The sequence below is a fragment of the Helianthus annuus genome, chromosome 13 (genome assembly GCF_002127325.2).
Source record: "Helianthus annuus cultivar XRQ/B chromosome 13, HanXRQr2.0-SUNRISE, whole genome shotgun sequence".
NCBI lineage: Eukaryota > Viridiplantae > Streptophyta > Magnoliopsida > Asterales > Asteraceae > Helianthus > Helianthus annuus.
This window is the reverse complement of record NC_035445.2, coordinates 150,463,313-150,485,029: the sequence shown is the minus strand read 5'-3', so window position 1 is coordinate 150,485,029 and position 21,717 is coordinate 150,463,313. Positions and strand designations below refer to the sequence as shown.

Sequence of the window (21,717 nt, the reverse complement as noted above, 5' to 3'; positions counted from 1 at the left end):
GTTCCGCTTTTCCCAATATTGTTGGTTTTTAAGATTTTTGGCGTTAACCAAATTCAATATTTAATGGCGTTTAATGGTTTCATTGTATTAATATTTTGGCGTTTATGGCGTTTATGGGGTTTATGGCGTTTATTCAAATCGTATGCCATTATCTATTTGAATGGGGTTTTCCAAGGCGTTTTAAACAAGGATTGTTCTATTATTTTTTTATAAACATTTTGGCGTTTGTGTTATCTTGGCGTTTTACTATTGTTATATTATATTTCAACCATAGGAAAAAAAATACAAGCGAAGAAAATAAATTAAAAATCCTAATCAGATCTCTCTTCCCAATCTTCACTGTCATCAGTCTCTCTCTTCTTTAATAGTTCTAGAACTGTCACCAAATATATGGCGTTTTATGTAAAACTTAACAAACCCATTTGTTTGATTTTTTTGCCTGCTCGTCTGTTGATCTGGCTTTTTTTGTGAATGTTTGGGGACATAGATCTATGTCGTGTGAGTGGGTTTTTCGCATTTTTTAATCTTGATCTTCATCTTTATAATCAACCCACTCTTCATTGTCATTGATCTCTTCTCGTCATCCAAACTTTCTTCAAGAACAAAAAATACAAAATGCCATATGACTGGCATCAGTATCTTTTTCTTGAATTTTTGTCCATCTCATGCAGCAAAATCTTTCTGAGTTACTCTCTTCTAATAATAATCCATTCAGTGAAACTTCACGAAGAAGAATTATGAATATCCAAGAAAGCATATTAGTCATCTTTGATTTTTTTTTTTTTTTTTTTTTGCGTTTTTCAGTGAGTGGTATTTAGTAGTATTGGCGTTTGTTTTTTTTTTTTTTTTTTTTTTTTGATAATATGGAAGTTGCTTAAAACACACTACGTAACGTTCTTGGTGTGGTGTTTTAAGTTTTAAGCCGAGAATTCATTGTATCATGTCTTAGATTGTTATGTTTGGTGTTTTTCTTACCAAAACAACTCAAAACATCATGCTCAAGAATTATCAATTCTTATACCTTCTCACAAAAAATATCCTTTTTACATGATCCACTCTATATATATATATATATATATATATATATATATATATATATATATATATATATACATACATACACATACAGATAACTTTTATTTATGTTTTTATTAGTTTTTTTAAAAGGGGTAAAGTCATTTAATCTACTTATCAGCTAATTAATATTATTTTCATGATTTTTCTCAGTCTCTTGATTTTTTTTCTTAACCTCCTCATCAATTCAAACCTCCTAGATTTCAACTATACATAGGACCTTCCATTATCTAGTTTTCTTATCCTTTTGCTTTAAAAAAAAAAACCCTCTCTGAAGAAGTCCTAAGTAAGTTTTTTCTTTCTTTTAATTGTTTTCTTTAATTTTGTTGTAGTTCTTGTAGTTTAGATTTTAATTTATATTTTTACATTCATGTTATTTATTATTATGATCTTTAAAAATCTTGAAGTACATGATATTATATCATCAATTATAATAATTATAGACCTCTCATAGGATTAAAAACAAAAATATATGATGATGTTCTTCAATAACATTCATCAATTCTGCTCATGATGATGATCTTGTTCTTCAATAACATGAATCATCTTAGACACTTTGAATATTCATATATCTCATAATGTTTTATTCATAATCTAATGTTGAAGCCATGATCATAACATCTGTTCCTTGGTTGTAGCAATTATGGAGCAAACAAAGGAAATTTACAAAAAATGATGTTGATATCATAACATCCATCATCTTGTTCATATTATTCATTCATCCATCTTATTTTTATATCAAAATATCATTGAATAATACATAATCCCCTATAAAAACAAGTGGAATGGTGGCTCATAGCTTTAATCAAAACCAAAATCTATTTATGCTAACATATGAACACTTTATGAAATTCCAATAAACTGACATGCACTTTGAAGGCCCATAAAACATGCTCAAATGGGTCTGATTTTCTATGGTATATGTAAATCTTCGGATTACCTTTTGATCCGTAATATTATGGGCCTTTTAACTCCAAGTATTCAATCTTCTAGAGCCCTTACAAATACAATGCGCAAAGCTGACGAAATTCTATTCTATTCTATTTTTTTTTTTTTTGAAACTTGTAAAACTTGTATAATCAGTATAAAACGAAACAGAAACTAAAATAACAGCAGATCTAGCGACAAAAACATGACAGAATTATATTACTTATCCAACCCGAAAAACGCCCAAACCTTCCCAAGATCTTACAAACTGTAAGATCAAAATATAAACAATACAAGATATAATCAACTGATAATTATTAGTTGATTAATAAGAACGATACAACCAAAAACAACATATCCACAGGATCTGCAGCAACAATCAAACCACAAGATGTGCAGCAACAATCGATCCACAAGATGTGCAGTAACAACTGGAACGATTTTCAGTACAACGACTGCAACTGATGAAAACAGTGAAACCCTAGAAGAGTCTCGAAGAAGGCTTGAGAAGAATGAAAGATCTGGTGATAATATGATCTGCTGTCTCTCTCCTCTTTTATATCCAGCTATACCAAATTTACATTAAGACCCCTTGAAAGATACACTCTGCACCTTGCTCTTTCAACCTTCTCACAACAGACCTTGTACGACCCAACAAACCAAAAAACGAATATAACAATCTAACGGTATGCAACAAAGACCAATAACTATCAGGCCCAATAACAACGTGTAGTATGAACTAGACCGTGTTTTAACATCCCCCATGATTCATACTACAAACATATCAAAAATACCTAATTTCTCACATAAGGCTTTGTGTTGACTACCATTTAACTCTTTTGTAAAAATGTCTGCTACTTGAAAATCAGTAGCAATTTTATGTGGTTCAATTATTCCACTTGCAATTTTTTCCCTCAAAAAATGCAAGTCCAGTTCAAAGTGTTTTGCTCTTTCATGGAAAACCGGGTTTAAAGAAATCGATATAGCAGACTTGCTATCACAAAACAGTTTTCCAGGCAAATTACACTTGACATGTAATTCTTGCAAAACATTTAAAACCCACATCACTTCACAGGTGGCTGAACACATCGCCCTGTACCCAGCCTCCGTTGTGGACCTTGACACAACATTCTGTTTTTTGCTTTTCCAGGATATCAGTGTATTCCCTAGAAATACACCAAATCCTGTAACAGATTTTCTAGTCTTAGTGCATTTTGCCCAATCAGAATCAACATATCCTATTAGTTCAAAACCATCAGTTTTCCTAAACATAACACCGCTACCTAGAGACTGCTTCAAGTACCTTAATAGTCTCAAAGCAATATCCAGATGTGACTGACATGGTTTATGCATAAATTGACTTAAAAATTGAACCGCATAGCTTATATCAGGTCTAGTCAAAGACAAATATATCAGTTTTCCTAACAGTTTTTGAAAACCATTAACATTTTCAAGAAGTTTCTGTTCTTTACTAGTCTTATTCGTAACAAGATGACTTTGCTCAATCGGAGTTCCAACTGGTTTGCAACCCAAATACCCAAATTCATTCAACAACTCAAGACAATACTTTCTTTGGGATAAACAAATTGAATTATCAGGATACAGAACTTCTATACCTAGAAAATACCTAAGTATTCCCAAATCTTTTATTTGAAAATTATCACTCAAATACCTTTTAACTTTTTCTATTTCAGACTTATTATTTCTTGTAATCACAATATCGTCTACATAAACCAATAATACCAAGAAAACATCTTTTTTACACAAAATATACATAGAATGGTCACATATACTTTGAACAAATCACATATCAATCAAAACAGACGTTAACTTTTCATTCCACTTTCTTGGAGCTTGTTTAAGCCCATAAAGTGACTTGATAAGTTTACACACTTTACCTTTATTAACATCAAAATATCCCTGAGGAAGGGTCATATACACATCTTCAGTAAGTGAACCATATAGGAAGGCATTATTAATATCAATTTGATATAACGGCCAATTATTATTAACAGCCAATTTTAATACAATCCTAACAGTAACCATCTTAACAACCGGAGAAAAGGTTTCCCCAAAATCTATTCCTTCTCTCTGATTAAACCCCTTAGCCACTAATCTGGCTTTATACCTCTCAACCTCACCATTAGCTTTATATTTTATTTTATAAACCCATTTACAGCCTATAGGTTTTCTACCCTTAGGCATATCAACAACAACCCAAGTATTATTCCTATACAAAGCTTCCATTTCATTATTCATAGCCTCTATCCACCTAGGGTCTTTTATGGCTTCATCGTAGGAAGTGGTTCTACCGACTTATTCAATGAAGCAATTAAGCACATATTATCAACAAACAAATTAGCATAATTAACCACTTTTTCAATACCATATCTAACTTTATCCTCTACAACGTATTCATCAAATCTTTTAGGAAAAGAAACATTTATAGAAGATCTCCTGGTATTTTGACCCTCAGACAGGTTGGTCTCATCATTTGATCCAACAGTGTCCTCTGCCTCGCCATTGTTACCCTCACTACTGCCTAATTGCCCACTACTTGACTGCTAATTAGTTTCAGCAGTTGGAGCGGTGGTAGATGTAGAAGGTATCAATGGCTGCTGATCATCACTGGAGTGATCATGAGCACCATTAGTACCCTCTTCATCATTGGGTTCTCCAGGAACTTCAGATAACAATGTTTCATACTCATCAAAAAAATTAATATGATTTAAAGTCTGATTATTATCTATATCTTGATTATCCAACTGTTTAGTTTTAAAGGGAAAAACATTTTCATAGAATTTAACATCTCTTGAGTAAAACACCTTTTTACTATCTAAATTCCACAACTTATTTCCTTTTTTAACATTGGAATAACCAATAAGTACACACTTATCATCATGATAAGCAAACTTATCAGAATCAGCCAAAACAGTACTAAAACAAAGACATCCAAAGTTCCTCAAATGTGACAAAGAGGGCTTAAAACCAAACACAACTTCATAAGGACTCTTACCATTTAACACAGAAGAGGGTAACCTGTTAATTAAATAAACTGCAGTTAGAATACACTCAGACCAGAACCTAAGTGGCAAACCACCTTGAAACATCAAGGCCCTAACTGTGTTTAAGAGATGCCTATGCTTCCTCTCCACCACACCATTTTGTTGTGGTGTATAGGAGCATGACGTTTGATGTAAAATACCCTTCATTTTACAAAACTGTGACATTTGATTGTTAACAAATTCTGTCCTGTTATCACTTCTAAACACTTTTATCTTAACCTTAAACTGAGTAAGAACAAGTTCATAAAAACTACATAAATTTTCAAATACTTCAGTTTTAGTAGACAAAAGATAACACCACACAGTTCTGGATAAATCATCCACAACTGTGAGAAAATATTTGTGACCTTCATAGCTGGTGACCTTATGTAACACCCCGTGTTTTCGAATGTCAAAGTCAAAGTCAAAGTCCAAGTCAACTTTGACTTCTTTGACTATAATTAGTCGATTTTGTGTTTTAGTTGTATTCTGTGGAGTAAGTGTTGTAATCAGAAAGAATCGAAGTAATCGAATGTTTAATTAATGTGACCGATTTACGACTGTGATTAGTAGGAACTAACAATGCGATAAAGTTAATCAATTCAAAAATCAAGTAATCAATCAATCAATCAAACTCGAGACTCGAACTATGTGAACTCTGGATTGTTATACGTGTGTGTGCCTTATGTGTTACTTGTGCGTGTTTACTTATATGTTTGGTGTGGTATTCAAGCGAATCAACCGAAAATCGAATCGAAACTCGAAAAGCAATCAAACTCAATCGAAACCGACATCGGAACATGGCTTATAGATGATTGTATGTTAGATATAGTAGTTGGAACTGAAAGTAATTTGACTAGGAACTCTATCGTATTCGTGTCATCGTGCATCGAAATTGAAATATCAAAAATTGTCGCGAAACGGTCAAAAGGTTGTGCCAATCGAACAGGAGGCATCCTGATCGAACAGGCCAGCCGATCGGCTAGCTTCTTCCTAGCCGATCGAACAGCCCATTCGATCGGAGCTCCTGGCCGATCGGCTGGTACCTTTCCCCTTTTGGAAGCCTATAAATAGGACTGTCATTGTCACACTTTCTATTTTTGGAAAGCTCTGACCGGCCAGCTCCTATTCTTCACCTTTTCTCAGATTTCTCTCAACTCCGGTAAGTTTCCACTCTAATTCTTGTACGTTTTTTATCATTACATGATTCTACACCTTTCTATCTTTTAAAACTTGGATTTTAACTGTGAAATCACCAAGATCTAGGTGTTCTTGGGTAATGTCATCATGGTGTTCTTCAAGAACATCATGTTTTGGCATCATTCAACCGTGAATGACTTAGATCTAGCCGATTTCCATATAAACGAACTAGGATTCGCGAGAATCTTAACATATCTCACGGTGGGAAGGATTGAAAGAAGGATCTTCCCTACTTTCTTTCAACTCTTTTACACTCAATGTCTTAAAATCGATGGAAACGAAGCTTGACCCAACTGACTAACCATTCTAACAAGTCAAGAGGTTCAAGATTCGGATTCTACCCACGAAGTTCATCGATTTCGGGTTAAACGTTAAACCCACGTTCCAAACAGTTCACCGGCCGGACTTGGGTGATTCCTGTCCGAACCAGTGAAACAGGTAAGAACCCGTGTTCTATGGTTCAACTCGTTATCAACATACCTCGAAATCATATCAAATCAGGCAGCCAAGTGTTAGACGAAAGGCCGACCAGGTCAGAGATGCTGGCCGAATGGCTAGGCTGTTCAACAAACAGCCCAGCCGATCGAACATACCAGCCAACCGGCCAGGCCAGCCGATCGGCTAGAACATGGTCCCACACTTTTAAATTTCATGAAGTATATTATTGACGAAGTGATGTTCGATCGAATACGCTACTCGATTGTAAACATTACTATTCGGATCATGAGATACTATACTTCCACATTTAACCGATTTTGCAACTCGTTCGTAGTACGGTGTGCCAGCCGATCGAACAGACCGTTCGATCGAAGTGACATCCCAAAGAGAGCTACTTCTGAAGTCCTAACCGATCGGCTAAGCCGGCCGATCGAACAGACCGTTCGATCGACCGACTTGAAAGGTAGGAACACTTCAGTGTTCTCAAATGATGCAACGAAAACTTCAAAAGCTCAAATCCTCAAACACAAACACACCAAAGGAAGAAACAATCTACTCGAATGGCCCAGCCGATCGAGCCTACCGGCCGATCGAACAGGACTGTCCAACCGGACATACCAGCCGACCGAACAGCCCGTTCGATCGAACCTGCCGTTCGATCGACCATGTCCATTCGATCCATTCACACTTGTCTTATTTTCCGCGTTACTCATTGTTGTGCTATCGAACTATTCAGGCTAACCCTACTCTCAGCGCTCCCTTCAATCCATAACCAATCACTGTGAGTATACTCGAACCCTTTTTGCCTTAGCACTTTTGGGTGTTACATACGTTACTTATCAAATTCACAAACGAATGCACTATTCAAAATATTTGAACGCTAACCGATTGCATGTATTATGTGACTAAATGTATGCTTGTTGTTATGTTTACACGTGGAATGTTGTCTACCTGCCTTAGCAACATAGTACTATAGTTTGGACTCAGCACCCGTTCACACGGGGGTTGTTAAGGACAATTACTTGCATGGATTACGGCGGTAATCATGTATTGCGAACTATCTCGGACAGTCAACCCGCAGTCATTGGTATCGATAGGTCCATGTCGATAATTAACATGCATCATTTCCTTCTGTGTACATGCTGGTTATGCGTAAACTATTCAAACTCTATTATGCTATTATCAAACTTGTATGCTCACCTTTACATTTATGTATTGACTTTATTTTAACGTATGTGAGAGGTGCTTAAGTTGCTAGGATGCTTAGGTGCATGGTGATGAAATCGAGGCTAGGGAGGTCTAGAAATAATAAACAATTGCCTGTAATAAAAACCTGAGTTGTCGGAACAGGATTTCTTGTTTGGTTGTTATCTGTAATGACATGTTTGTTTATTCGGTATACGGTATGGGACGTTTCTTTAACTGGATTACATAAATAGTTGTTATGGAAACTTCTGAACAATCTGTTTCGTTCAGTGCCATGCCCCGATGATTCCGCCATCGGTTGGGGTGTGACACCTTATATGGACCCCATAAATCTAAATGAATTATATCACCAACTGACTTAGTTTTATGCTCACTTAGTGGGAAAGGGACCCTAACATGTTTGGCCCTATGACAAACTTCACAAGGCCCATGTTCAACATTTTTTACACCAACATTTTCTTTTAACACAGCTAAGACTTGATCAGATGGGTGTCCTAATCTACTATGCCACAAATTCGACCTAAGAAAGCTATTAAAACAAACATTCTCATTATTACCATTATTACCCACAAAGTATAACCCGTTCTCTTGCCTACCAATCCCCAAGATTCTCTTTAATTTGAAATCCTGTAATATACAATTATCTTGATTAAAAAAACATTTATCTGATTATCTTTAGCCAACCTATGAACAGACAACAAATTTATATTATAGCCTGGAACATAGAAAACATCTTTTAGAATAATGTTGTTAAACAGTTTCATACTACCAATTTTTATGACCTTAACATTAGTTCCATTAGGGTGACCAACCTTAAGATCAAACTCAGACACATCTATAGTATTAAACATATCTTTATCATTATTTACCATACGTTGACTAGCTCCAGAATCTACTATCTAATTAAACTGACTACCAAACATCACAGAACTAGAACAACTGACAAAACTACTAACATTAACATTCTCACCTCCCATATTAGTGTTTTGAGTGTCCGCCACATTCTTTTCACCAACAAGACTCAACAACTTAGCTATCTGCTCAGATGTAAAAGGCATACCAGAAGTAGACATACTTATACTAGCAGATGATCCAACAGTAGCATTAGACTTATTAGTGAAAGTATTTTTACCAGACATAGTGTTAGATCTTTTCTTAAAACCTGGAGGATAACCAACAACCTCAAAGCATCTATCAACAGTATGATCAATCATGTTACAGTGTGTACATTTTAGGTTTGGATTAGGTCCTCTTTGATTAGACACTCTTCTTTTAGAATCAAAAGTCTGATTTGATTTAGACACAAATGATACACTTTGACTCTTTGACCCACTGCTAGACAATCTATGTGATTCCTCCCTAGAAACCACAGAAAAGGCAACCTTGACAGATGGAAATACTTCTCTGGTTAACAAACTAGTTCTTACTGGTTGATAAACATCATCTAATCCCATGAGAAATTGCATTAGTTTGATTAACATTGAAAAATCATTATAATCTTTAGCTGCTTTACAAGAACATGTGGGCAGTTTAAGCATGGCATCAAACTGTTTCCACATAGTAGTTAGCCTATTATAATAATCAGCCACAGTAGAACCATTTTGAGAAATACAGTTTATCTTTTTATACAAGTCATAAACCACAGAACCATCTATCTTATCATAGGTTTCCTTTAAATCCTCCCAAATCTCTGAAGCATACTTAGAAAACACTTGACCCAAAAATAACTCCTCAGACACAGAATTTAAAAGCCAAGTTAACACTACAAAGTTACATCTATCCCACTGACTAGCAAGAACATGATCATCAGTTGATCTTTCACATTTACCATCAATAAAACCAAACTTATTCTTGGCTTCTAAAGCCAATTTATAGAACTAGACCAGACAGAATAGTTTTCAATACCTTTCAACTTAACACTAACAATAGTCAAAGCACTAGAGTCACTAGGGTGAAGATATAATGGATCTCCAATATCTAACTTACTTATCAAAGTCCGAGAAGTACCAAGATCAGTATCACCCATATTCACAATCAAGAAACAAGTAACTCAAACAAGATAGCAACAAATTAGACACAATATACACAACAGCAAGACTGTATCAGAGGCCAGATTCCATGGTCATCACTCTATAGGTGCCTGGACAAGCATAATACAGTTGCAAGACCAATGAAAACAATACAGAACAACAACAGAATGCAACAACACAAAGACAGACTCGATCAAGTGCCGGCCCGACTAGTCCGGTAAACAGGGATGCCTAGACACACAAAAGATGATGCAAAAACAAAAAAACGGATACGAACGATCTTACAGTGGGTGCAAAAGCTTCCAAGATATCAGATCCATAGTTTTCAAGAACTACTAAATCTGATATAGAAAAATCCCCAAATAATATGACTGGTTGGTTTGCCCTAAAAAACCTTCAAGGGTATTTTAGAGACCAACTCAGTTTCAAGACAACGAGAAGAATATACGTCTCCTGCTCACCAAAGAAAACCCTAACTAGGGTTTCAGTCGCACAACAACAGCAATCTACCAAGATAATGTCGATCTATCCAACCACAAACAGATTCGCAACCCTAGACACACCAGAAGCGAACCTAACAAAAAAATCAAGGACAAATCAGTACAACGCAGCGATGACAATACGAATCAGGAGCGATTTTCGCTCTGATACCATGTAAAACTGGTATGATCAGTATAAAACAAAACAGAAACTAAAATAACAGCAGATCTAGAGACAAAAACATGACAGAAATTTTATTACTTATCCAACCCGAAAAACGCCCAAACCTTCCGAAGATCTTACAAACTGTAAGATCAAAATATGAACAATACAAGATATAATCAACTGATAAGTTGATTAATAAGAACGATACAACCAAAAACAACAGATCCACAGGATCTGCAGCAACAATCAAACCATAAGATGTGCAGCAACAATCAATCCACAAGATGTGAAGTAACAACTGGAACGATTTTCAGTACAACGACTACAACTGATGAAAACAGTGAAACCCTAGAAGAGTCTCGAAGAAGGCTTGAGAAGAATGAAAGATCTGGTGATAATATGATCTGCTGTCTCTCTCCTCTTTTATATCCAGCTATACCAAATTTACAGTAAGACCCCTTGAAAGATACACTCTGCACCTTGCTCTTTCAACCTACTCACAACAGACCTTGTACGGCCCAGCTATAACAACGTGTAGTATGAATTAGACAGTGTTTTAACAAAACTGTCTTATTTTATCCAATTGATTTCTTTTGATCTTTTTACTCCTTTTCATACAAATAAAATAACCATTAAACCGGTATGTTATGTGGCAAACGAAAGGTTCTAGCTAGGAAAGACCAGGTACTTGAGCCATTTCATTCACCAACTCTTTCCTAGGAATCCTTTCGTTGGACGTTTTACTATGGTTTAATAAACCTTTCTAGTATTTCACATTACACCCTCCAACATCATGAACTAATCTTATTTAAACCTTAATAACTTTATGGCATCTCGCGATCGCATTCAAGTCAAATTAAGCCACTCTATCACAAGGTGAGTACATAGCCCCTTTTTACGTTTTGTTTATAAACTTCGGGGTGGAAAACATCCGTACGATATTCTTGGTTATTCACACATAGGGCTGTAAACGAGCCGAGTCGAGTCGAGCTAGACCCAGCTCGAGCTCGGCTCGGCTCGAGCTCAAATTTCAAATCGAGCTGAGATTTGAGGCTCGAGCTCGACTCGATAAGAATTCGAGCTAGCTCGGCTCGGCTTGATCTAGCTTGAACTAACAAAAAACCGCACAATTTTCTACTTAAAAAGCCCTTAAAAATGAATTTCTTCGTAGACTAAGGGCCATAATTGCCATTTAAATTAACCATATGGCTAAATATGCAAGTATAAATAGTTAATTCACTTTATACATTATCTTTACATTCTTTTATAGGGGAAATACTCCCTTAGTTTTTGTTTTCTAAGTGATGTGGGACAAAAAAATTGAAGGATATAAACCTTATCGAGCCAGTTCGCGAGCTCACGAGCCGAGCCAGACCAAGCTCGAGCTCGGCTCGTTTACAAACCGAGCCGAGCCGAGCTGGCTCGTTAAAAACCGAGCCAATTTTGAGCCGAGCTTTCTTCGAGCTTTTTTCGAGCGAGCTGCGAGCCACGAGTTTTTTGAACACCCCTATTCACACACAGTCTAAAAACGGCTTACTATTACTTGTAAGGATTTTTATACATAACCATCAACTTTTCAAAGCCGGCGGTAGTGCGGTTTACTCTTACTTGTAAGGGGTTTGGATGTACAGAGACTGACATTCTAGAAAATCGTCAGTTCGATCTCCCTGAGTCAAGGAGTTAGACAAAGGGGGCGCAACATTCATGTCAAGAGGGTTGGTTGTAAATGAGTGCATTAAATTAAAACTACTCGCATGAGCTAATGCGTTTATGACTTGTATACTTGTGTTATTCTTTACTTTAAAAACCTATGTCTCACCAACAATATGTTTTGTAGCTGACAGTCTCTCTAGCATATTTTTCAGATAAAGGACATTAGAGATGATGATTGCTCATGTAGGATGCATGGACATGGACTTAGTTAATTTAAATCATGTTTCGTAATTTCTTTGTTTATTTGGATTATGTTGAAACAATTCTTATCTTTTCATAAAAAGGGTATTTCTTTATTCCAAGTGTATGATTCAATTCGTCATGCCCCGGTGTTAATTTTTTCCTTAGGCCTGGGTGTGAGTGTGAGTCCAAGACCGGCTTTGGGCATGTGCAAGAGGTGCCATCGCACAAGGCCCAAAACATTTATGGGCCCAAAATCATTTAAAAGTTAATATATATTTTATATATAAATAGGCTGTAGGAAGAATTGTACATATTAGTTCTTTGACTCAATGAATGCAACAATTAATTTTAAAGCTGGACATTCCGGGTTCGAATCCCGCTGTTGTTTTTTTCATTTCTAACTGATGTTTTTGTTGTTTTTTTCATTTCTAACTGATGTTTTGTTTTTGTTTGGGCCTCAAGGGGCTTTTTTTTTCATTTTTTGTTTTTCATTTCTAATTGATGTTTTCTTTTTGTTTGGGCCTTAAGGGCTGATTTCAGCTTGTTTTATCAATGGGGGAAAAGTTTCATGTGCTCACACCAATTGCAACTTTGCAAGCTTATTTTTTAGTTTTAATTTTGATTTATGCTCACACCAATTGCAACTTTGCAAGCTTATTTTTTAGTTTTAATTTTGATTTTTCACATCTAAATTTAGGCCTCCACAAATTTGCAAGTTCATTCATTTTTTCTTCTCATTTAATCATTTACTTAACAAACTTTACATGTTTTCTTGTAGGTTTTTTATTTCTCATTTAACCATTTACAATATAAACTTAAAAGAACTCAGCATCTAGTTCTATTTTTTTTATTTGTATGAAAAGGTTCGTGTTGACAAACTAATATGGGTATGTTTACATATATTCAGTTCTTTTTGCTACACTACTTATATTTTGTTTATTTTATAACAAATATAGTCGTATTGTGATTTTTTTGATATATGATTGAGGAGTTTATATTATAGGGAGGGGCTCAAAATTTTTTGTTTCACACGGGGCCCAAAAGTATTTTATCATTCTTAGAGACGGCCCTGGGTGTGACAATTCGGTTCCAAGTCGATTTGGCCGGTTTGACCCAGTTTCGGTTCGGTTTCGGTTCCAAACCAGATTGTGCTTTTTTCGCACATTTTTTGTTTGACAAAAAGAATTACATAGAAATCCTCGTTTATTAAATTTTTGGTTTTTCCAAGCAAAAAGAGAAAATTAATAAAAATAATACAATAAAATAGTAATGCATTTTAATACTAATAAGGCATCTTATTTAGTACTACTAAGACCCCCCGTAACGGGGCGTTTTTTTTAAAAAAATTTGCAAAAAAACGCCGGATAACGCCGGAACCCCCATTACATGGGGCGTTTCCGGGCGTTTTTTTTGAAAAAAAATGGTGGTGGCGTGGTTTTAAAAACGCTGAACAATGGTTTGAATGCCCAATCAATTGAGGACATGTGGGTTTAGAGAGAGAGATGGGGTTGTGGCCGGATTTTTTGGCCGGATTTTTGGCCGGATTTTTGGCCGGATTTTCTGGGTTTGCAGGGTTTGCAGAAGGGAAGAAGAATGGGAATGAAGAAGAAGAAAGGTTTTTTTTTAAAACTTTGATATTGACACTTAGGCCCCTATACTTTTAAACTTTATTATTTTCTGTATTTTTATTTTACTTTCTGTTTTTTATTTTCTGTATTTTTATTTTCTTTATTTTTAAGTTCTGTTTTTAATATTTTAGTATTGTATTTTTTTATGTTTTAAATTAAAAAAAATAATTAGGAAATGATTGCATGGGCATTATTTGAATAATGCCCCACTACACCATTTTATGGTATAATGCCCCTTGCTGACTGGGCTGCCACATGGCGCAAAACGCCCCATGGAGGGGGCATTATAATGTTTAACCATTACGCATGGTCTAAGCGTTTATCCACATTCGGCATCCATCGTAGCTTGAACCGGTTGAGTTGAACTATCTTTAGCCTTGCAATGATTTAACATATGATTTCTCAAACTTGAGTTTGAGTTTGTTTGCAAAAAACTACCACAACTTCAGCAACGACCCTTTTGAGACCTGTCTAAAAATAAAAATAAACCGAAACCTCCTCCGCCCCAAATTTTGGGGTTTCGCTCCGTTTTTAGAATTTGAACTTGCAGTTCAGAGGAGGATTCACCAACACCACCAACGGATGATTGTGAGCAAGTCATTACGAAAACTTTGCGAGAAGAGCGTTTTTCGCGTTTTTGCAAGTTGTGATCAACCAAATACGCTCACTAGGTTTTTATAATGAGGTGGGAAGGCAAAATAGGGATTTGGAGGGGCCAAAATCGGCTGGAAATGAGCCCCAAGTGGTCAAATGATCGTTTTCTAATGGCTAGAACATTTACAACAGTCAAAACCGGTTTCAGTCTGGTCGGTTCGGGGACCAGTTTGGGTGTGAAACCTTTTCGGGTCGGTTTTGGTGTTTAGTGAGTCAAACCAATGCGGAACTGCTTGTTTTAATCGGTTTGGGACCGGTTTTGGTGAAACTGGTTTGGCTACCATTCGGGTTGGGTTGGGTTGTCCGTTTCAGTTCCCAAACCAGTATTGAGAAATTTATATAATCTTAAAGCTAAAGGTCGGTGCCATCGAAAAATTACAATTTTACCCTTTTGTCTAAAATTACAATTTATTCAAACAAACACTCTTATCTTCACTTCATCTCTACTGATCCAAATTAGTCTTTCTGCCTCTCTCTCATCTCCAAATCCATCTTCAAATTCATTTAAGCTTCAACCGGAGAGACGACTTCCTTTAGGTTTCGGCCAAAGTTGTAACATGATTTATGGTTAGGACATTGACGGGGGGTGACACCGCCATATCAGGTGCTTTTGGGTTTCAAATCGGTGGATTCATGACGGTTCTCCGGCGAATAAAATAAATCGACCTACCGCAACCTTAGGTAAGTATGATGACTCTCAGTTGTGTTTTTTTTCTGCTTGCATTTGATTGTGTTCCTGGCCGTTTCTGTCAATTAATGTTCAATTCCGGTGATGGTGTTGTTATGGTGGGGACGCGGTGATAGTGTGGTGGTGATTGTGGGCCTGTGGCAGTCAAGAGGGAAAGAGATTTTTTGAAAACAGAGGAAAAAGAACTGAAGAATTTAGGTTTTATGAAGAGGGGAGGATACAAGGTGGGCGTGACGGCTGATGAAACTAGGTTATTGTTGCTATTGTTTTGGGCTTTCATTGGGCTCATTAGGATAAAAAATGCTCGAGGATAATTATGTTGTGTTTAATTAATTGAGTTAATTTATAATTGTATAAAAAGTCGACCGAAAAATAATACATTTGATGTTTTATTATATAAATAAAAACCAGCAACACTCTTCAGTTATCAAAATTCAAAAGAACGCTTAAGCAATTTAAACAAATTAGTTGAACAATAATTTTTATTCAAATAAATACCTTGAAATTATTTTTGTTATTTGACTGATGATATGCCCTCATATTCTTTTTGTTATTTGACTGATGATACGGATTTGTTTTACGGCCTGTTTGGTTTAAAAAGTTTAAAAAGTGAGATGAAACTAGATGTTCATGGAGATAGCCGGTGGCTACACCAGTGCTGTGTTGGTGGTAGCGTGATTTGAAAATGTGAGATGATCGTGTTATAAGTATTGATGTACAAGCAATCGTAATCCAATGAAAAACGTGCACGTTATTAAACTAAGATTTGATACAAATTATTGCGCCGCAACGCGCGCGAGGTATAAAAACTAGTTTATAATAAAATCAAAGATGATAAATCTGATCGAACATCATTTACATGATATCATTTCTTCGATCAATCATTAACATCTAAACAGATCGAATCAACAACTTCTGAAACACCGATCACGATTTGATATTAAGCAAAAAAAAAAAAAAAAAAAAAAACTCTTGAGCAATATCAACCCTATTGATGTTTCTTCTCAAGAAAGCCAAACCAAAACAGGGCTTAAAATAAGAAGGCACAATCTCATCAATCTTCAACACATAAACTGATCAAAAGAACTAACGACGCAACTTCTAATATGTTCTCTTCATGTCGCGATCTCCTCAACTTCAGAATTGAACACGAAACTCGGGAAAGTTGTTGTTATGTCCCTGCATTTCACATCAGTTCGATTAATACATACACACGTATGATACACTTGTAGCTATTGCTCTGAACGTCATATGCACAATGGTATTTATGTATATGTATAAAGGGGCATTCATTTCTGTACTACTAAAATGTTCCGAATATGATACACAAGACTGTTACATAACGGCCACTCTCTCTCCCACTACTTCAACTATCCTCTTATACATTAGGTACAGGTGCATTATGTGGTTCTTATCTATTGGTTTCGAAATGAATGTGCCCATGTACTTACGTATATGTATTTACTTTATATACTACCATAATGTAATTTATACCTTAAATATGGAAGAGTCATGATCTTGAGCAAGGAAGGGTTTTGGGTGACAAAATTGTGCCATTCTGATTTGTCTATTTTCCCGTCCTGGTCAACATCCGCTTCTAAAAATGTCTGCTTAAACAAAAAAGGAGATACGAATCACGTTTCAGCCAAAAATCAAGACAATTTCATGTGTTACAAAAACTTCATCATATAGCCCTTTGAAACGCTAAAAAGACCATATTTATCCATTCCATGTCACATGTGTATCATATTTGTAAATAGACCGGCAGCCAATTTATACTTTAATATGGAATGAGTAATACGATATTTTAGTTTTGGAATATTGGATTTTAATAATCCAAACTATTCGTCGTTGGCCGCCAACAGTCCCAACTTCAAAAATAACCACTGGCAGTCCCAACTATCAACATATTGGCCACCGATGGACCCTGACTAACAAAACCCTAATGCCGTTGGTCTCCGATTGCCGGAAAAACGTTTTTGGCCGGAAAAACGTTTTTGGCCGGAAAACTCAACATTTTCATCCCACACCTCTTTGTAACCTTATTACGGACCTTTATGAACATTTTTCTAGTAAAAGCCCCAATTATTGAAGCCGCCAAAACACTCCTATTTCGCCGGAAAACTTAACTTTTTGGCCGGAAAACTCAACATTTTCGTTCCAAACCTTTTTGTAACCTTAGATCGGACCTTTAGAAACCTTTTTCTGGACAAAAAGGATTTTTCGGCAACCAGAGACTAACGGCGTTAGGGTTCTGTTAGTCGGGGTCCATTGGTGGCCAATATGTCAATAGTTGGGACTACCAGTTGTTATTTTTGAAGTTGGACCTGTTGACGGCCAACAGCGAATAGTTAGGATTATTTAAATCCAATATTCCTTTAGTGTTTTGAAAGGGTAAATGTATTATAAAATTTTTAAAATGATATAAATGACGTTTGTCTACCCTTACAAAGTAGAATAAAAAAAATTTAGTTACGTCTGCTTTTTTGCGAAAATCCAACATTCACCGAATATTTGTCTTTGATGAATAATAACATCACTCTCTTATAACAGACATTTTGCTTTACATCAGCTAAACACATAACATTTGTGATAGTAAATCTGTACGTGAGCCAAATTAAGAAAAAAATCGCTTATCTTCTTTTTTTCTTTTGTATAATTAATATTCGTGGCGTGCTTAGAGTGTTAATGTCACAATAAAAGAAATGTAAAATCACCTTATCGAGTATTGTCTCAATGGTTTCATCAGCGAGCTTCAACTCAGACTCACATAAAAGCGCAATCAACATTTGCTTAACCTGCAAAAAGCATCCATAAAAATGATATTGCGTGGATTCTTATTTATATTTTCATTGAAAAGTAACAAAATTATTTAAGATATAAATAGTAGAGAATTACCTCGTGACGCTCTATGAATCCTGTCCCGTCCATATCATAAAGCTTGAAAGAAACTGAAACAGAAAAAAAAAACGAGTGTTATACTATAAGGTCATCCAAGGGCATTTTGGTAATCTAGTGTTGACCAACACGATCAACTTACAACTAATCTTGTCTTCTTGAGGGGCGTTGGGATGAAAAACGTTCATTGCTCTAACAAAGTCGCCAAAATCGATAACCCCCCTATGCTTCACATCGAAGAGGTCGAATATCTGCATACGAAATTTTGAAGCTTCAGGAAAAGAAAAACAAATACGAATATTTATGCATTTCCCTTTCTATCCAATGTTCATATGCAAATTAAGTTATTTGAATGATTTGAAATGCATTAAAGGTCGTAAAAGAACATCGGTATATATGTATATCTATATTTATCTGTATCCAAAATCGAGTGCTTAATATAGATAGTAGTCGTGTAGCCGTTTCCAGAAATATTCCATATTTTTGCAGATAGTATGCCGAAAGTGTTTGTAATATGATTCATTGATGAATAATAAATTTAGAAACACAGAGATGTGCCTTAAAATAATAGTTATTTTTGAAACTTAAACAAAAACCATCTGTCTTCTCTAATTATGTTTTTGTAACTAAAGTTTAATACCTGATCACGAAATTTGAACAACAATTATACACCTAAATACAGTGTTTGAAAATCAGACCGCGAACTGGGGTCTGGCCAGTCCGGTTCACCCTATCAGACCTGTTTTGAGTCGACCGGCTGGTTGGACCGGGAACCGGCGATCTGGCCGAAAAACCGGGCGGTTGAACCGGATTTTGATTTAAAAATTTCAACTTTCCCTATTTATTTTTATAATATTTATGGTATCATCCACGTCTTACATCCGGTTCGACCGGCCTGACCAGTGTTCAACGTCTGGTCCGGTCCTGAAAACATTGCCTAAATGTCACCAAAACTTGCACTTGCAAAGATTTGAACCCACACCACTTTTGTAAAGTTGAATACTTACGCACCACAAAAACAAGTAAATAAATGCTCCAAAGTGGGAAAGACAAATAAAAGGATAATAAATAACAAAGATTTCAGATTACGCGACTGAAAAACAAAAACCAAACTTTAAATGATTAACAACAAAATGGAGAAGCAACATACCCTGTTTGCAAAAAGATTCTCTTTCTTTCGGTTTTTGAACAAAGCTAATTGGAATTCTTCCTGTTAAAGGTTATATAAAAGGCCGTCAAATATATCAAAAGTCGACCTTAATGTAACAAATAATAAATGAAGAAAACGAGTGAAGGGTAACAAAACATTAATCGAAACACGGGTTACCTTATTAATTAATCCATCATCGATTACAGAACTGCTTATGCTCTTGAATAGCTCAAACAGAGCTTCAACTTCACTGACACTAACTGAAAATGCAAAAGACGATTATAGAGGCTAACATAAGCAAAATGAGTCAAATAACATTCTTGATGATAAAATGATCATCTTACAAGCTGTTTGAGAAGCAAGTATTATCGGGTTCTCATGTCCAGGAGCCGGTTTTCTTACGGTAGAATGAAAGCAGCCCATTCAGACTAAAAGAGCCTTACAGGGTTATATTCATCAAGCCCATTCTCAAGCTTAACTGCCACAAATTTTAAACGCAAAATAGATACGTTAAGCGGTATAGACTATAAAAGCAGAAAATTGCCAGTTTATTCATGGAATTCTAGGATTAAACAATACATATTCCACTAATTTAAACCATACATCATGTTGTAACAGTATATTAAACAAACACAATCGAATGTAAATGAGCATAAATGAACTTTCATATTAAAAAATATAAAACTAAACAATTATACAACATATACATATATAAATACACACACATATATCTATACAACCTTATAATAGAACTCTTTATGGCAAAATTGGCATTTCACTTCGATCTAAGACACCTACTAAGGGGATTTTTTAAATTTAATAATTTTGGTATTTATGACATAATTTAATTATTTAAAGCAATTTCGGTATTTATGACATAATTTTGTTATTTAAAACACATTCTTACTCATGTTATTACTAATTCTTTTAAGTAATTCAAAACCTAACAAAAACCAACACAACATTTAACTTTTGTATTAATGTTTAAACCTATGTAGTTAATATCCCGATATATCACTGATATATCGGATATCGGTCCTCTGCTGAGATATCGGTGCAAAATATCGGTACCAATAATATCGGCGATATTAACCAATATTGGACCGACATATTACCGATTTTCCCAATATGAGTACCTTTCTTCTTAATTCTACCATTCATCTTACTTCTTATTGTTGCTATTAGTGTTTTAAGTCTTAATTGTTAGTGTTTTAAGTCTTAATTGTTAGTGTTTAAGTCTTAGTCAGCTCCTGCTTGCTACAATTGTTAGTGTTTTGCATGTTGCAAAAGGTTAATTTGTTAATGGTAGGAGGGTATACTGAATTGTTAGTGCTAAATTGCTATATATATATATAAATTTAGCATGATATTAAGATTAACCGATATCCCACTGCGATATCTCAAATATCGGTCCTTGATCGATATCTGATATTTTACCACATTAACTACTTAGGTTTAAACGAACGAACATATATGGACGTAAATGAACCAAAGAAAAACGCGTTCATGTTTGTTTATTTAATAAACAAACTTTCCATCGAACAGTTCGCTAAATGTTCGGTTTCGTTACTTCGTTTACCGGCCTAAACTGATCAACATTATCTAAATTCATTATACAGTTACAAACTTAATGAATAGTAAGTCAGAACCCAAATCAAAACAAACTCCAAAATTACAAAATTAAAACTTTTACAAGTACCAACAACTCACCGATTAACAACAAACAAACAAACAAACAAAATCCCTAGATCTAACTTCTAACTAATCTGAACAATTCCGAACATGAAGCATCACAAAATTTCAAAAAAAAAAAATCAAACAATAAATCACTACTAATACACTAAACAAAAATGAAATACTAACCTCAAATCGAGCGTGCACACCGGTGAATTTCGAGAGTTATTTTCTTTTATGTAAAACACGATTTTCAATCTTTTTTTTTATTGAGACTTTTTGTTTGCTTTGTGAAGAAGTAAAAAAACAGACGGTGAGAGAACTGAGAAACGGTGGACGCGGTGAGTAAATAAGAGAACACGGTTTGTATTTATAGGGAGGGTTTTGGTCACGTGAGGAGCACGTGATGTGGAAAAAGAGTAGAAATTGTTAATTAGTAATTACGAATTACTAAATATGCTATGTTTGTTTCGAATCTAGTGGAATATACCCTTTGACGTAAATGTCATAACGTTTGAATTAAACAAAGACTATTCTTGTATTCTTTTTTTGTTTTTCTTTTTAA

The 21,717-nt window shown here is 35.2% G+C and overlaps 2 protein-coding genes and 1 long non-coding RNA gene across 3 annotated transcripts; 1 reads left to right on the top strand and 2 right to left on the bottom strand.

The window, feature by feature from the left end:
• Positions 1 to 8,788: 8,788 nt before the first annotated feature.
• Positions 8,789 to 9,915, bottom strand: LOC118485896. Its single transcript, XM_035982407.1, has 2 exons — positions 9,795 to 9,915; positions 8,789 to 9,747 (listed from the first exon to the last, which is right to left on the bottom strand). The coding sequence occupies exons 1-2, from the start codon at positions 9,913 to 9,915 to the stop codon at positions 8,789 to 8,791; spliced, it is 1,080 nt and encodes a 359-aa protein (XP_035838300.1).
• Positions 9,916 to 15,126: 5,211 nt separating this feature from the next.
• Positions 15,127 to 15,863, top strand: LOC110899794. The gene is made up of 2 exons (XR_002570539.2): positions 15,127 to 15,423; positions 15,547 to 15,863. It is a non-coding gene; the product is annotated as an uncharacterized LOC110899794 (long non-coding RNA).
• Positions 15,864 to 16,229: 366 nt separating this feature from the next.
• LOC110899793 (calcineurin B-like protein 9) lies at positions 16,230 to 21,502 on the bottom strand. Its single transcript, XM_022146683.2, has 9 exons — positions 21,342 to 21,502; positions 19,823 to 19,956; positions 19,656 to 19,738; positions 19,479 to 19,538; positions 18,471 to 18,579; positions 18,329 to 18,381; positions 18,148 to 18,228; positions 16,925 to 17,037; positions 16,230 to 16,609 (listed from the first exon to the last, which is right to left on the bottom strand). The coding sequence occupies exons 2-9, from the start codon at positions 19,899 to 19,901 to the stop codon at positions 16,546 to 16,548; spliced, it is 642 nt and encodes a 213-aa protein (XP_022002375.1). The 5' UTR covers positions 19,902 to 19,956; positions 21,342 to 21,502; the 3' UTR covers positions 16,230 to 16,545.
• Positions 21,503 to 21,717: the final 215 nt, after the last annotated feature.